The sequence below is a fragment of the Haliotis cracherodii genome, unplaced genomic scaffold (genome assembly GCF_022045235.1).
Source record: "Haliotis cracherodii isolate W230 unplaced genomic scaffold, xgHalCrac1.p SCAF_1, whole genome shotgun sequence".
NCBI classification, from domain to species: Eukaryota; Metazoa; Mollusca; class Gastropoda; order Lepetellida; family Haliotidae; genus Haliotis; species Haliotis cracherodii.
The window spans coordinates 59,814,220-59,830,193 of NW_027266264.1; the positions used below are offsets into that span (position 1 = coordinate 59,814,220).

The window sequence follows — 15,974 nt, forward strand, 5'->3', positions numbered from 1 at the left end:
CTGGCACTCTGGTGTGTTTGCTACTATCATTGTGTGGGTCTGCATGTTGTAACTGCTGAGACATTCAGTCAAGGGCATGGTGCTGTTTGTTGTTGAGAGGTTGACCCGGAGTGTACACCAGTAGAAACTGAGATGCTGCATCATCCTGGTTCATTGAGGTCAAGCTCATTACTGATGAGAACTTGTGGCTTTGATTACTTGCAAGAACAGCATACTGACCCGAAGCTCACAAGAGGCTAGGGTTCTCACTGCTGCACTGATCTGCAACCATCTGATCAACAGTAACGTGTGTCCCCTATGCATTTAAGGTGTGTACATGTTTTCACACATCTACATGCTTATAATACACAGCCCTATTGCAGACATCTGGATCAGGTCAAGGAAATGTAAATGTAAGACTTGAGCTGTTCCCATTTTCCAATTGCTCAAATGATCATGAATTGCAGGCGTTTGTATGGAATTTTATTTGAGTTGGTAATCACGTTGATGATATTGTGTTAGTGTTGGACATTGCTGTTCTAGTGTGTAGTTATGACACCTTTTCAGTTTATTTGTTAAACAACAGGAATGATGACCAGACTGTGAGGAGGAACGCTCAGTAGCTGGGTGGTGGATGTGTTTGCTCACCGAGCAGCAATGAAGGTTTGACTGTAAATATTGGCTCTAAGTTCCAGTAGGGCGGGTTCCAGATGTTGAAAAAACAAAGGTAGGGAATTAAGGAGGATGTCTACTTGCAATGTTAAGAATGTCAGTCATTTACTCATCTTGGAGTCTGGAATTGAAAACAGGTGCTGGTTTCAGTGAAGTAACCCCTAATTGTCTGTGTGAGTGAGTGAGCCGTCGTGAAGGTGCGTTGTGTACATAGGGTTGTCTCTGCCTTCTGGTCAAGGTCATCATGCCCTGTAGAATACATCATCATTCAATGTCTTAGTAGCTGTGTGTAATGATTGGCAGGAGGGTTTCTACTCTCTTAACTGTTGGTGACACTCACCGTGGTGACTTCAGAATACCAAGGTTACTGGAACCTACCCTTGTCCCTGCCCCCATTCCCTGATACAATATAGATTACTCCTGTAATCCTCCCAGTCCACCAACCCCCCTCCATCTTACCCTCTCTTCACCTAATCTCCTCTCCACCTAACGCCCCTCTGCCAACACCCTCTTCACTTAACCTTTCTTAATCTAAACTCCTCTCAACCTAACCCCTCTCCACCTGACCCCTCTCCACCTGACCCCTCTCCACCTAGCCCCCCTCTGCCTAACCCCTTCTCCACCTAACTCTCCATTGCACTACTTCGCTATCTCCGTTGAACACCATCATTTGTAAATAGTGCTATGAGGCCAGACACATTTTTGTGTGTGCCAGTTTTCTTAAGAAATGTTGTGTTTTGTTGTTGAAACGAGTAAACTGTATAAACATAGATATACACCAGACCATGAGGACAAAGCCATGTAGTAGGACAGGGTATCCGATTTGTACATTTCTATTGATAAGGACGTAGTTACTATTAACATTGATCACACATCTCATTGGAAGCTAGCCCTGTTCAAGGTTCACACACAGTTGAGAAAACCCTTAAATTCAGCAGCTGTCTTGAAAATCCCAAACATTCAACAGCTGTCTTGAAAATCCCTTGAATTCAACAGCTGTCTTGAAAATCCCTTGAATTCAACAGCTGTCTTGAAAATCCCTTGAATTCAACAGCTGTCTTGAAAATCCCAAACATTCAACAGCTGTCTTGAAAACCCCTTGAATTCAACAGCTGTCTTGAAAATCCCTTAAATTCAGCAGCTGTCTTGAAAACCCCTTGAATTCAACAGCTGGCATGATAAGCCTATACATTTCAACTTTTAGCTTTGAAAATGAAAAAATGGTTCTTGAATTTGGCAGTCATTTATAGATGTTTAGTATTCTTCAACATGGAACATTCAGTAAACAATTGGTGTTTTTCACACTTTTACTCACTGATTCTATACACTGGTTGTTGTTTGCCCTGATGGGTACAATGTCAAGTCATATCAACACTTTGGTAGTTCCAAAATGTATAAGTAGTGTTAAAGTTGCAGCATTGCTGGAGTCCTTCAAAAACACAATTTTGCCTTGAAAAGTCCTTGAATTTTTAGGCTGTATGATCTCTGCAAGAAAACCTTTGTTTTTGTAGTAACATTACCTCTTTTAGATATTTAGTAATAATTGGTTTTCTGCCTCTTAAAATGCAAACATGCATCCTTTTTTAATGGACGTCAGTTTAATTTAATGTCAGATATTTTTATAGTATAATTTCAGGTAATAATAGTAAAGAAGTAATGAAAAGGTTTTGAAATAATAATCTGAAAGCCAGGGCAAACTGTAATGAACTTGATAAATTAATGATTTGGATTACATCCTTAAATTAAAAACCGAAAAAGTTAAAATAAAATATGCACACGATGTGAGACGAATAATAAAGTTTGGAAACTTGATTTGCAATGAAATGATGCACAGTGACCTGTGTTACCATAAGAGATTCCTAGGAACATAGGATGAGCTGACGTGATACGTCCGAAACAAGACTTGACGAGATTTACCTGAGACATTGACCAATGATCTGAAAAACTACTTGTTCTGTGATACTGTGATGAACACTGGGCACTTGGTTCGCAAACACTCCAAACACTTTCATGTGGAACTTCAGACACCGTAGCACAGGTCTGGTAGGAAATTTGTGGGTAAACAGGCATCTGATGTCATCTTTTGTTTAGTCCACACTTCAATAGGCTACAACTTCCACATACTCAAATCCATGCTTGTTTAGGCTACAGCTACTACATACTCGAATCCATGCTTGTTTAGGCTACAACTTCCACATACCCAAATCCATGCCGGTTTAGGCTACAGCTACCAAGGAATCAAATCCATGCTGGTTTAGGCTACAGCGACTACATACTCGAGTCCATGCTTGTTTAGGCTACTGCTACCATGGAATCAAATCCATGCTTGTTTACTACAACAGAATCAAATCCATGCATGTTTAGGCTATAGTTTCCACAGACTCCAATCCATGCTTCTGTAGCTACAGCTACTACTGACCTGAGTTCCACCTGAGACTGGTAAGTGACATATTCTGTACAGTGCTGTATTTGCGGGTTTGCTCACTAGATTTGAAGCAGAGGCTTGCCTGCTGTAGGCAACTCTGGATGACATTGTTTATGGTCTTGCCATTTTCTGCAATGTTACAGACCTTCTGGGCACTCAATTGTATATTTGTCTCTAAGCTGTGTATCCTGCTTGTGTTATAATTTATTAAAAAACAACTTGTTTGTATATTGAGGTAGATATGAGACTGGGAGGGAAAATTGTTGAGAAAGAAGACAGAAAGCAGGAAAAAAAATGCCACTATCCATATAGTCATGGTTTCAGATTTCTTTCAAAGAGGATGAGGTGTGCACAAACATTGTTTTTTGTGGTTGACAAATGTGTGAAAACATATCGGTTAAAAAAGTTCCTTGACACAAAGGACAATGTATGTGGGCTTCTCACTCTGCCGTTGTCAATAAGTGAATTGCTAGCTGGGTTGTGTACCTGTATAGTTATGTATATACATACTGTTGCTTTCTAAAGTGTATGACTTAAGAGAATCTGATCAAAGTGGACTTTAAACTTTTCATTTGGGAACCTGTGCATTTATGTTGGTCATGTTAATCTCTATGTTCGATTGGTTGCTGCGTTGCAGCTGACTAGTCAGCAGCACTTGTACAACATCTTTCGTAAATCATCCATAGCTCAAATAAAATTGGAGCTCAACTCAAGCAGTTGAATTGTATGCAACGTGGGGATAAAAGATGTCATCTTTGTTTTACAATGAATGAAATGTTTCACTGTTTAGTTTATTTGCACCTCGTCCACATGAATTTGCACACTCTGGTGCAGTGATGACTAAGCGTTACACCACTGCCACAGGCTAATTTACAAATCATGAGACTGGACACTTTTCTTGTTTGTAAACAAACTTGTGTATTCTGAAATCAGAACAGACTGGCCAAATGCAAGCATTTTGGTGCGCTTAAATTGTTTTGCATAATTATATGGATATGCTACCACAACTTCGACAGTGAGATGCATGACAATATATCTTTATACATGTACATCAAAATGACCCTATTTCTAGCTCTCTGAAGGGCTTCGACAACAGAACGTGGAGCCATACAAGCAATATAAACAAAGGATAAATATGCAAGTGGAATTTTCTTTTCACGTTTAAGGATATTTGCTCAATGAAAATGGCAAATGGCATGTTTATCTATTTGTGTAGACTTGCCAAAAATGAAACACATGAAAAACATATGTAATATCTTGAATGGACTCTGAAAATGTGATGAATCGTCTCATGATGCTGGCCTGTGGCAGAGGTAAAAGGAACTCTGGTTAGGAGAGCGATGAATCTGTAGGTCGTGTTAGTCTGTGACCATGGTTACTGAGGGTCAGATGTTCTGCTCCTCCAGTAACTCTGACATTAAGAATACAGAAAGGAGTCCACAGGTTCCAACAAGCATGAGATGGAACAATACAGAAGTATGTCACCCCTGACCACTCAGTTTCTTCTTTTACAGATGAGGCCATTCCGATCTTTTCATGAGTTAGAATGAAGGAACTTTTAATTTTTACCTGGAAGTACATGCATACATATTTCAAAATCAGACTTGTTGTTTTGGAAAGTCATTCAGACCTCTCTCTACAACAACTTGTACCCGTACAATCAGCAAGAATTGAAAAAAGGAAATGTTCTGAATTGTTTAATTCCACTGGTAAACCAATTTATGGAAAAATAGTTTTGACATGCTTTGGCATTTTGGCCAAAAACATCTTTACAAGAAGAAAGAGAGCTGGTCAGTCATTAAAAATGTTTAATGTGTATTCATGTGAACCCCATGTATTGTCCCCCTCTGGCATGTCTCCTGTGTGTGCACGGTCAACTCCATTGCACCACTGTTATACAGCTGATGTCATCATTATGCATGTTGTGTTGCCTCCACCAAAATAACTGTTGTAAAAACAAAAATATTTTTTGGAATCTTTTTCTTTTTTTTAACCAAGTCTTTTATGATAGCTTGAAAGGCTAAAAACTTTTCACACCAGTTTGGATATTATGCTCAATCACACACCAATATTGGTGCCCAGATTGTGATATGGGACTTTTCTATACTTGTAACAACATTCACTGAAAAGACAAGAAGGTAGGGAGCAATGTATATCCTGTGTGGAGCTTCATCTGTACATATGCCCACCTGTCTGCTCAACATACCTGTTCAACATACCTGTCCCATGTGTAGGTAAACCTGGATACCCATAATAAACATGTTCAGTTTGTTGATACATACTTGTTGGTTGTTTTTTAGATGAACGCATGGAAATATACATCTACCACTGTGAGCCCATAAAACTCTGTGTAGAGCTGATAGCGACAAGCCTATGGCCCATGTTTGCACATATTGTCAAGCGAGAGTGGTTGTTTGCATTATTTAAGCTGAAATAGTGAAATCTTGGATTCAACCCATGATGATGGAGAGGTATGCATCTCTACATGGTGGAGGCCCATCTTCCCGAGACAAGAGAATTAACTGACTATTAAAGTCCATGGAAACTGGACTTTTAAAGTCAGTTAACTCTCTTACCTCCGGAAGATGGGTGGAGGCCTTGACTACCATCTGTTCATGAACAGGATTCTAGCATGTCACGTGTTTGAGTATGCCAAGTATCTGTCTATTATCTGGTATCTAAGCATGTGCCTTCCTTAAGGGAAATTATCATACTGACAAATAGGCCCCAGTTGAAAACAAAAAGAAGTAAAAGAGTTGTGTTAACAGGTTTTACCTGTACCTCATGTCATGCCTCTCAATGACCAATGATATCATTCATTGACTTGTCTGTTCTTAACTCAATTATTCACAAGCCGCAGTGACATAGCTGTTGTGTGTTGTAATATCCAATTGGGCAACCGAGATTCGAACCCACAATCATAGGTTTCTGGTGTGCCAAAGGGACGCAACTCTGCACAGCGAATTGCTGGACCTTAGATGACCCCTGCACCATGACTGTGAATATTCCATATTATATTATGGAAAAAACCCACCAATCTAGATATGTATACAAAAGCAAGTCTAGCCAGCTTCAGCTAACTCTATCCAAACAAGAAATCACCATCGGGAAAATTATTTGTTTAATTTTAGAGTGGAGAAGGGTATTGTGTGATAGAAGATTTCATAGACTGAATGTTAGTCTACCCCTGAATCAACAGGTAACCTAGAATACATGACTGAGTGAAAGACTGTACCCCTGTTTATAAGGGAAGTGCTGTCCATAATGGAATCCTCTGGTGTATCTATACTGTCCACTGAGTGAGTGGGTAATATAATAGTATTCCAGTTATGTCACTGCGTGTCAGCTTTAATGTTTGGAGGAAACTCGAAGTGATGCAGATCGCAAAAGCAGACCTTGAAACATGAACGGGGCGAACCTGCCAGCAAAGGTTTCTGGCTTACCAAAGGGACGCAACTATGTACATCGAATTGTGGCGTCTTAGACGACTGGAACACTATTCTAATGCGGCGTAAAACAATACCCATTCAGAGAACCAATCGATACCCTACCGCCACTATAATACAATGTAACGTCATATCGGTATTTTTTATCCATATAGTGCCGAGTTTAATAATACCGGTAATCAATCATTTATATCATTGAGTTTTCTGTTCCTTTTGACACTAATGTGAGTGACAAGATTCAGGAAAAACATTGCAAATATGCGGACCTCGCTTTCGAAATGTTACACTTGCATCCCAAGTACCAAGTTGTTCGACTCCCCATTGTTCTTGGTGCCTTAGGTTTGGTACCTCCCAATCTGTTGACTGACATTGGGAGAGGACCCGGGTTTGCTACAAGGAATACAGCCCTTCTGACAATCTGGGTAACGCAGAAGGCTGCAGTGTTGGGGAGTCTTCACATTCCCCGAAAGGGACGGTCGGGTAACCAAGTGGTTAAAGCGTTCGCTTATCACGCCGAAGACCCAGGTTCTATTCCCGACATGGGTACAATGTGTGAAGCCCATTTGTGGTGTCCCCCGCCGTGATATTGCTGGAATATTGCTAAAAGCGGCGTAAAACCATACTCACTCACTCATTCCCCGAAAAGTGCTGGGTGGGTTTGACTTGGCAGGGCTTCCTGGGAGAAGTCCCATTCGCTGTCTAGGCTGCGTGTCGAGGGGGCAATGGCCCCGAGTTGATGAACTAGCCTGACTGTGCCAGGATCACCTAAACCCTCTTTGCTGCATTTTAATTTTTTTAACTGTACATACTACATCACTGGATTGTCTGGTCCAGACACGATTATTTACAGACCGCTGTCAAAAAGCTGGAATATTGCTGAGTGCGTCTTTAAAGAACAAACAAACAAACAAACTACTACTACTACTACTAGATCTACATGTACATGAATAACTGAAACAAGCATTGCGAAATTATTGGATTTGGTTAATCTGGAAAGGTTCACGGTTTATTTATTCCTTGATAGCATACATGTACCAAAACGTTAACTTTGAAGCTAAATATAATTGATTACATTTGTCTTTGATTGCTTGTGAAGTATTTTGAAAAGGGTCGACTCGATGTGTAGTATTTCATTAACCAATGAGCACACTTCATTTGCTGCAGCAACATCCGGACACCCTCCTTTCACATATGAAGTTCTCGGCTAAACCACAGTCACCATTGTTCCATTCATGTCTATAATATCTAAATAGTATCAAACATGGCTCTGGCTTGTCCTCTGCTCTCAAGTTGTTAGGTTCTCCAGGTCCCCAGTTGGTGTAGTTGAGGGGAAAGCCCCCCTCCCACACGAACGCCCCTTCCCTGCCGAGATCCATGGCACCTAGCCAGTAGCCTGGGAAGAGAGATTGCTTTGTCTAGTGATGGTGGTCAAACAAGATGTACGGTTCTAAGACAAATGGAAGTGAACAAAAGCCTTCACAGGAAAGTTAATGAGAGGTGAGAGTAACTCACAAAACATGACATGACAAAACGTTCCATGCGTAGTGATATGTGTTGAATTTAATGACCCACCATATAAATAAAGGCCCCTCAGTTATTTATCGGTTATTATAGGACGGTTTTCATATCAAACCGCCTATCAACCCTCGTGGTGGTGTCGAGGGCTAATATGGGGTATGATATAAAAACTACCATGTAATAACCTTTTTATAATGATACCATCACACCAAATGTGCCACCTCTGCGTACTCATGTTGTTGGTTTGCCATAGTGATGTGGTTTGACAAGACATATCAGCCAGGCAGGGGGTGTAATAAGGGTCTGGGTATTACATCCCCTGTGATACGACCGTCTTTTTGTTAGCACATGCAAAATGCCCCATATCATCAATGGGTATATGATAAGACGATATATGATTGGAATAAATTAATAACACAAGGTGAGTATTGGAATAGATGAATAACATGGTGAGTATTGGAATAAATTAATAACATGGTGAGTATTGGAATAGATGAATAACATGGTGAGTATTGGAATAGATTAATAACACAAGGTGAGTCTTGGAATAGATAAATAACATGGTGAGTATTGGAATGGATTAACAACACAAGGTGACAATTGGAATAAATTAATAACACAAGGTGAGTATTGGAATGTATTAATAACACAAGGTGAGCATTGGAATGGATTAATAACACAAGGCGAGTATTGGAATTAATTAAAAACACAAGGTGAGTATTGGAATTAATTAGTTACATAAGGTGGGTATTGGAATTAATTAGTAACACAAGGTGAGTATTAGAATAGATTAGTAACACAAGGTGAGTATTGGAATAAATTAATAACACAATGTGAGTATTGGGACAGATTAATAACACAAGGTGAGTATTGAATAAATTAATTACACAAGGTGAGTATTTCAATAAATTAAAAACACAAGGTGAGTATTGGAACAGAAAATAATAACGCAAGGTGAATATTTGAATATGATGACTAACACAAGGTGAGTATTGCCCTAGGTGTTTATAGCATTATGACGAAGTTTGCACATTGCTATGCAACTCCCTTTGAAGATACATTCACAACTCACTTTTCCCTGTTCCAGTTGCATGGCTTCTAAGGAACTTGTCTTCGTGTTTGCTGGTTATCCGGGCAAGGTGGCTCCCAAGGAACTGACAGTAGGACTGACAAGAGATATTAGAGTGTATTACAGGTTGCACAGCACACTTGGAGATATACATAATGTATCTGATGTACTTATAACAGGCTTATAATCGCTGTAAGAGAGAGAACTTGTGTCATAGATCGACTTTGTGTTGTCAGTAATTCCGTCATGCTTTGTGATTCCAACATGCCTTGTGGGGGGGCGGCACGGGTGGCCCAGTTGTCTAAGGCGCCGCGATTCGCTGTGCAGAGTTGCGTCCCTTTGGCACGCCAGAAACCTCTGATTGTGGGATCGAATCCCGGTGCGCCCCGATTATGTTTCTAGGTTTGTCAGCACCAGACCCATGCTCGTGGGTTTCACCAAAGTTGTAAACGCCTGAGACCTGCATCACTTCGGTCTTTCTCCCACATTAAGCTGACACGCCGCGATATAACTGGAATACTGTTAAATGCGTCGTTAAACCCAACTCATTCACTCACTCACATGCCTTGTGATTCCAACATGCCGAGAAAGTCCATCATGCTCAGTGATTTCGTCATGCTTTGTGATTCCAACATGCCTAGAAAGTCCATCATGCTCTGTAATTCTGTCATGTTTTGTGATTCCAACATGCCTAGAAAGTCCAACATGCTTAGTGATTCTGTCATGCTTTGTGATTCCAACATGCCTAGAAAGTCCATCATGCTCAGTTATTCTGTCATGCTTTGTGATTCCAACATGCCTAGAAAGTCCAACATGCTCAATAATTCTGTCATGCTTTGTGATTCCAACATGCCTAGAAAGTCCATCATGCTTAGTGATTCCAGCATTCTTAGATTCAGACATGCTCAGAAATTCCAATAAGCTCGGCGATTCCAACATGCTTAATGATTCCAACTTGGCTTGGCAACCAACTATCCAAAATAAGAAACGCATCGGTGGTCACACTTTTTTCCAGTAATTACAACATGGTTAGAGATTCCAAAACGATTAGACATTCCAACATGATTAGAGATTCCAACATGATTAGAGACTACAACATGATTAGAGACGACAACATGATTAGAGATTCCAACATGATTAGAGACTACAACATGATTAGAGACTACAACATGATTAGAGATTCCAACATGATTAGAGACTACAACATGATTAGAGATTCCAACATGACTAGAGACTACAACATGATGAGAGACTACAACATGATTAGAGATTCCAACATGATGAGAGACTACAACATGATTAGAGATTCCAACATGATTAGAGGCTACAACATGATTAGAGACTACAACGTGATGAGAGACTACAACATGATTAGAGATTCCAACATGATGAGAAACTACAACATGATTAGAGATTCCAACATGATTAGAGACTACAACATGATTAGAGACTACAACATGATTAGAGATTCCAACATGATTAGAGATTCCAACATGATTAGAGACTACAACATGATTAGTCATTCCAACATGGCCTGGCTTGTTGATTGGCCTCAAAGTAATCCAACATGCTCAATAATTCTGTCATGCTTTGTGATTCCAACATGCCTAGAAAGTCCATCATGCTTAGTGATTCCAGCATTCTTAGATTCAGACATGCTCAGAAATTCCAATAAGCTCGGCGATTCCAACATGCTTAGTGATTCCAAATGGGCTTGGCAACCAACTATCCAAAATAAGAAACGCATCGGTGGTCACACTTTTTTCCAGTAATTACAACATGGTTAGAGATTCCAAAACGATTAGTCATTCCAACATGATTAGAGATTCCAACATGATTAGAGACTACAACATGATTAGAGATTCCAACATGATTGGAGACTACAACATGATTAGAGATTCCAACATGATTAGAGATTACAACGTGATGAGAGACTACAACATGATTAGAGATTCCAACATGATGAGAGACTACAACATGATTAGAGATCCCAACATGATTAGAGACTACAACATGATTAGAGACTACAACATGATTAGAGATTCCAACATGATTAGAGATTCCAACATGATTAGAGACTACAACATGATTAGTCATTCCAACATGGCCTGGCTTGTTGATTGGCCTCAAAGTAATCGAGTCGGGACCAGATGATATATTGGCTGATATTATGAGAAACGGAAGGGCGGAAGGTCTGGGGTTCAATCCCCGCGCGTGTCATACCACAAAAACGTTAAAAGATGGTACTTGTTGTTACCCTGTCTGGCGCTCGGCATTAAGGGGCTAAAACCAGGACTTTCGGAATCAGTATACTGTGTCTGAATGGGGTATTCATGTTAAACTGTGGCATGGTATCTCAGTGTGCTAGAACTATAAATCGGTATGAGTCCAGACTAGTACAAGCAGCCACAAACACACACACACACACACACACACACACACACACACCAATTTTCAGCATGACAAATCCCACACAGCACGATTCTGTACTGATTTCCTGGGAGTGTAAAAGATAAAATTTCGGAACCCAATTGAGAGCATACAGCAATTACGCCAAGCTCTTCGGGAGGAAAGGGCTGCCACTCCACAAGGTGTCATCTGCAGGCTTCTTGGTTCCATGAGCTGGACGTGTCGTGCAGACATTCAGGCCAATGGTGAACACACGCGGCGCCGTGCGTGACCTTATCGCGAACGCCTGGTATCATCATTATTTGATAGGGAATCACTAACCCATGCTTATGATATTTATGAGTTGAATATTAACGATACGGCAACTCAGACTGATTAACCAAATTGACATTTTTTGTGTTTTTTTTTTATCGTGTAATCACAACCTCAATGACATGATACAATATGAGAGCTTCTGAAAGAGTGTGAAGTTTCTTTGTTAGTATACCATGAGTTATATACTTACTCTTGCCTCAGCAAATGTTCCTTTTATTCTGGAGAACCAATAGCAAGAACCACCGTGCTTGATAAATCCCTCAGGACATCGGGAAGTATCTGCAGAACAGCAGACAAAATATTCAAAAGGCAGTTACTGAATGTCTGTAAAACGTCGCATGTTTCATGTGGTTATCTGCATAGGAGAGGGTGAGTTAGTGAGTGAACGTTGTTTTACGTCACAGCCAGAAACATGAGTATAGCTTCGGTGCTTTGTGCATAGTGTGAGTTTGGACCCGACACACCAGTGGTTAGTCGCAACGGATTGTGACAATTCACGCATTTAACAAGTCTGGAAATTGTCACAAACTGACGTCCAAAAGAAAGTACACCACGACTTTTGAGAGAGCAAAGTTTTGAGTTAAACATATATACATGTATTGAGTGAGTGAGTGAGTATGGTTTTACGCCGCTTTTAGCAATATTCCAGCAATATCACGGCGGGGGACACAAGAAATGGGCTTCACACAATGTACCCATGTCGGGAATCGAACCCGGGTTTTCGGCGTGAGAAGCGATCGATTGAACCACTAGGCTACCCGACCGCCCCTATACATGTATTGAATGACGGTGGCGTTTCAGCACTCATTACCAAGAATTCATGGGACCTAACTCCTCCACAACGATATAAACCAAAAAAGCGTTGTAATATATTATCTAGCTGTCATCAGCGATAACTCCTGCAGTACTAACTGCGGTTAATTAGCAAGGGTTAATTTTAAAACAAACTTTTTTATTGTTCTAGAGTTGAAGATTAATACAGTATTCCGTCAAAAACAAATTTCGGATAGCATAGAATGGAACAATACACTCTTTAAAAAATTCAAAGGTTGGAAAGGGTTAATCACTGTTTAATTATAGCACGAACCCCGTGCTGTACATAATGCGTTCGAACCAACGTGTAGATACATTCTGTGTAGATATGTTACATTGTAGTTTGTTCAAAAACTAAAACAACATTGTTTTGTATCATGTTCATGAATGTATAATTTGGTATGTGATACTTTAATATCCTCATCATAATGTATAATCGGAATATTATGTAAATTATATAATCATCTCGCTATGCGTATTTTGCTACACAGCCTGTTTAAAAAAAACAAAAAAACTACCACAAGATACTATATACTCACGCATAAGAAATATACAAGCACCTTACAAGCCATAAACTCAGCTTATAAACTAAATAAACAAAGTGTTGTACTAAGGTTACATATTTATTTACATGAAGATATTAATAATATACTGCATTGTGCCAAGCATGTCACATGTCCAAGACACATAAACAGCTAGACCTACAAAAAGTTCAGTTCTGTTTGCTTGCCATCTCCATAAGTTTGAGCATTGAAGTAAAACGTCATGGAGTCCCGAAACTGGCAGTTCGCTCAAATTGATATCTTGGGTTGGTTGAGATGTGATTTCTTTAGTTATGTTTGACCTTTTCCCCTGTCACGTCATTCGACGTATCTTCCCAATACACAAGCTTCCTTTTGCTGAAATGGCGCTTTTCTCGATTTAGATCGCAATGGTTCTCCATTCGTTTCCGGAGTTTCAGTGCCTCAATAGTTGCATCCCATTTATTTGATTTTTCCTTATGTATTTTATTTTACGAATTTCATCATTTGTTTCTACAAGGGCCTTACAAGTGAACTGAATAGAGCCATAGCGAGCAACAAAACCAGGGACGTGGTAAATCAAACTGAATATGTGACGTTATTCGCATCTTTTGGTACAAATTCATTTCACAGATTTGAAAAGAATTGAAAAGAATAACTGAACCTAAATTTTAGACATTTCAAAAACCTCCATTGATGAGGTACCTGTTGAACAAAGTTTGGAACAGATTCCTGAAAGGTTTTGACAAAGATTGATGATGATGCTGTCGGTGATAGGATTTAATTTGCCTCTAACCTTTGAAGGTAGATATTTCAAAAGCTTTTTTCTTTTCCTGGCCCGAGAGACTTGTCCAATTTAGTTTTTTGCTCTCTCCCCCTCTCTTCCCAAACAGAAAATGAAACTCCTCAGGACCTGATACAGTGAACTATCTCGTCAACATGTCTTTTTCTTCTCAACTAGACACTTATCCACGTCGCATGCCTTCACTATCAAATTCCTTTCAAGCACATCTGCTATTCTAAGTAGTAGATGCAACTCATCCCGAATGTAGTTTTGAACTTCAAGATTAATAAGGAGAGTACCATGGGAACATTTGTCTACACATTTTATTACGTCTTAGCCGTCCAAAAGAAAGCAAGGAGTGTTCTGTCTAATTACTTTGTAAAGTAAATGATAGAAATAAAATCGTGGTGAAATATGTCGCACAAACACAACTAAATGAATCCCATGAAATATATCGTGAAGTGTATATCTTAATGAAAAACGTGAATAGAGTAAGATTGCTATATCCGACTGAGCCACCTACGTGAAAGGACGAGCACAGCCACCTCAACCTCATCCCAAATACCCGGACTGCGCAGAATCTCTGACTAGACCGTACGAAACCGTTTAAGAGCAGCAGGTCTACGAGCAAGACGTCCTGTTCGACGCGTCGACAACATCGTCAACAACGACTGCATTAGTGACGTCAACACAGGGTATTTCCTCAACTGCAATGGAGGTCGAGATGTCTGGTTCAGCGACGAAGCAAGATTTCTCTTCTTTTGAGAGGATGGAAGAGCACGGGTCTACAGACGTCGGGGAGAACGTTACGTCGGAAACTGCGTACAGGAACTGGTCAGGTTTGGTTGGGGTAGCGTTATGATGTGGGCAGCTATCTTTCATCATGGCAGGACAGGTTTGGTCCATATCCAGGGCAATCTTACGGCAGGACAACGCTCGACCGCATACAGCACGGATCACAAGAGCCTGTCTACACAACAACAACGCTCTCCAGATCCCCGGATTTGAACCCGATATAGCACCTGTGGGATGAATTGGATAGACGGATACGCCGACGTCAACCACAACCCCAGACGTTGCAGCAGTTGGCTTTTGCTTTGCAGGCCGAGTTGGCTACCATTCCCCAGGATGTGATTCCCATACTCGTCTTTTCCATGGGCAGGAGATAGCAGGCCGCTCTCGATTTCAACGGGGGGACATACGCGTTATTGATGGTAGCTGACCTTCACCTTGGACCTTTCCTAAGTACCGATAACTGAGATGATTACAATCACCAAGTGTTCTCTCCACAACAGTTTGTCTCAATACCTTGTACCGTTCCTCGAATAAATGTATTTTCCTACCTCACACAAACCTGACTTTTCTGAAGAGTATATTTTCTTTGAGAGCTAATTTCTAACGCTAAGTTCTAAATATTTTCACGAAATATGTTATCAAAAGTGAGTGAGTTTGAGCCGCCATTTAGCAATATTCCAGCAATATTACTGGAAATCGGCCTGATGTCATCATATAAAAAGAGAAAAAAATATCCCAAAAGTACAACTTCCTCTGTCTGACAATATCCGAGAAATTGTTCACATTGCGAAAAAATGCATTTTGGTAAAATTTAAGAACATGGTCAAAACATTTCAAAGTCAAAAACAATAATCACGAAATACAGACCGTATGTTTGGTTATTTGTTTGTTAGTTTGTTGTTTAACGCCGCACTCAGTAATATTCCAGCTATATGACGACGGTCCAGACCGTGTGTGATGTGGTGGCCATACGGACAAACGGTTTTGAACCTCTTTAACAAATTGATGGGGAACAAACATATGAAGTTTCAGTTGTCCATAGTCATTTGAAAAGATGTTTACGGACAAGTGCACCATGCCATAAGCTCACTTGACTTTCAGTCAGGTGAGAAAAAAATATAATGTTATGATGAAAATATTTACCTTCCGCAACAACGAATGCCAGTGAGCACAGTAAGACAGATGCAAGTTCAAGTCTCATGGTTCTGGTAGACACTTCTTATTTGGT

At 40.2% G+C, this 15,974-nt stretch overlaps 1 protein-coding gene and 1 pseudogene across 1 annotated transcript; one reads left to right on the forward strand and one right to left on the reverse strand.

Annotated features, from left to right (window-relative positions):
* Positions 1-7,519: 7,519 nt before the first annotated feature.
* Positions 7,520-15,974, reverse strand: LOC139466425 (perlucin-like). The gene is made up of 4 exons (XM_071248171.1): positions 15,890-15,974; positions 12,024-12,112; positions 9,113-9,206; positions 7,520-7,915 (listed from the first exon to the last, which is right to left on the reverse strand). The coding sequence occupies exons 1-4, from the start codon at positions 15,945-15,947 to the stop codon at positions 7,674-7,676; spliced, it is 483 nt and encodes a 160-aa protein (XP_071104272.1). The 5' UTR covers positions 15,948-15,974; the 3' UTR covers positions 7,520-7,673.
* On the forward strand, positions 9,671-10,808 carry LOC139472403 (homeobox-like protein HDP1; annotated as a pseudogene).